Raw genomic sequence first — 1260 nt, forward strand, 5'->3', positions numbered from 1 at the left:
AAGGGGTCACAATTGTAGATGCGGAAGCCATTCTCAGTAGCGGCAGCGAAGCAGGCGTGGTCCTGGTTGAAAGATACATGGAGGAGAGACGGCAGTTCCGCCGGAGCCGCGTTGGGAGAAGAAGATCCCGGCGAAGCAACGGTGGGAGCGTGATGAGGCGGTGATTGAGATTGAGAGGCCATTAGGGAATCGAAGTCGAGGGTTTGAGATTGATCTGGGAGACAATTGGGGCCGGGATTTGAATTGGGGTTAGGGTTAGGGTTTAGCCAAGGTGGTGAAGCACAAGCAGAAAGCGTGGCCATTAAGATTTAGGTGATTGCTGTTTAGGCGATTCTCAGCTTCTGTGTGCCGCTATAAGCACAGTGCACCCTCCTTTTTACATGCATATAAAGATGAAGGTTGTTTCCTCTTTTACTTTTGTTGGGTGTATAGTGTATTTTTCAGTTGGATTAGCTTACTTGGAAAGTAGTTAGTTAAATCCTGTAACCAAATCAAGTCTGCGATCTTTTTTGCGATTAATTAGTTACAATGTTTTTTTTGGGAAGAATTATTTTAAATTTTTAATCATAATTATCTTAATAATTTTAATTTTTAAAATTTTAAAAATAAAAAATTAGACTTTTTATTTTTTTTTTAATTTTCTCAACTATAAATGTTGAGTTTTTTATTTTCATTGTTTCTCACTTTCTCTCCATGCTCTTTCTCTTCACTTATTTTAAAAAGCAAAATTTATTTGTTTAAATCAATTAAAGTTCACACTTCTCTATTTTACTTTTTTATCGGTAACATATTACAATTTCTCATTAATTTTCAAGAATTTTATATTAACAAGTAAAGAAAGTACTCAGTTTTAATTATTTAACAAATAAGATATTAAGATTATAGTTTTGTTCTTCTATTTAAGATTATATATACAGTACTTTTCTTTAAAAATAATATTATTTACGTTCTTCTATTTAAGATTAGGTGAATACTATGGTGTCGAAAAGATTGTGCCTATTTACTAAAAAGAGTTAAAATTTATTATTTAATTTAAAAGATATAAGAATAAATAATTTTTAAAAAATTAAAACTTACTACAAAAAGTAAGTTAGGCAAAATTTAGGCAAAAACTCATAGACACCATAGAATTGGTCTTAAGATTATACAAATATTTAATTAGAACATTTTTTTGTTAAAGCATACAATGCTATTGATCCGTTAGTTATATCTCGAAACAAATCACCTAATAAATCGGCTATGTCAAAGATTTTTCGAACA

The 1260-nt window shown here is 31.3% G+C and overlaps 1 protein-coding gene across 1 annotated transcript in view; it reads right to left on the bottom strand.

Moving 5' to 3' along the window:
- LOC107643928 (autophagy-related protein 18a) overlaps positions 1–182 on the bottom strand; it is a gene marked incomplete in the record, with an annotated part of 2478 nt that extends 2296 nt beyond the window's left edge. Inside the window, 1 exon segment of the mRNA XM_016347686.2 lies at positions 1–182. Within this exon segment, the coding sequence (XP_016203172.2) occupies positions 1–182 (182 nt within the window).

The sequence above is a fragment of the Arachis ipaensis genome, chromosome B05 (assembly GCF_000816755.2).
Source record: "Arachis ipaensis cultivar K30076 chromosome B05, Araip1.1, whole genome shotgun sequence".
NCBI lineage: Eukaryota > Viridiplantae > Streptophyta > Magnoliopsida > Fabales > Fabaceae > Arachis > Arachis ipaensis.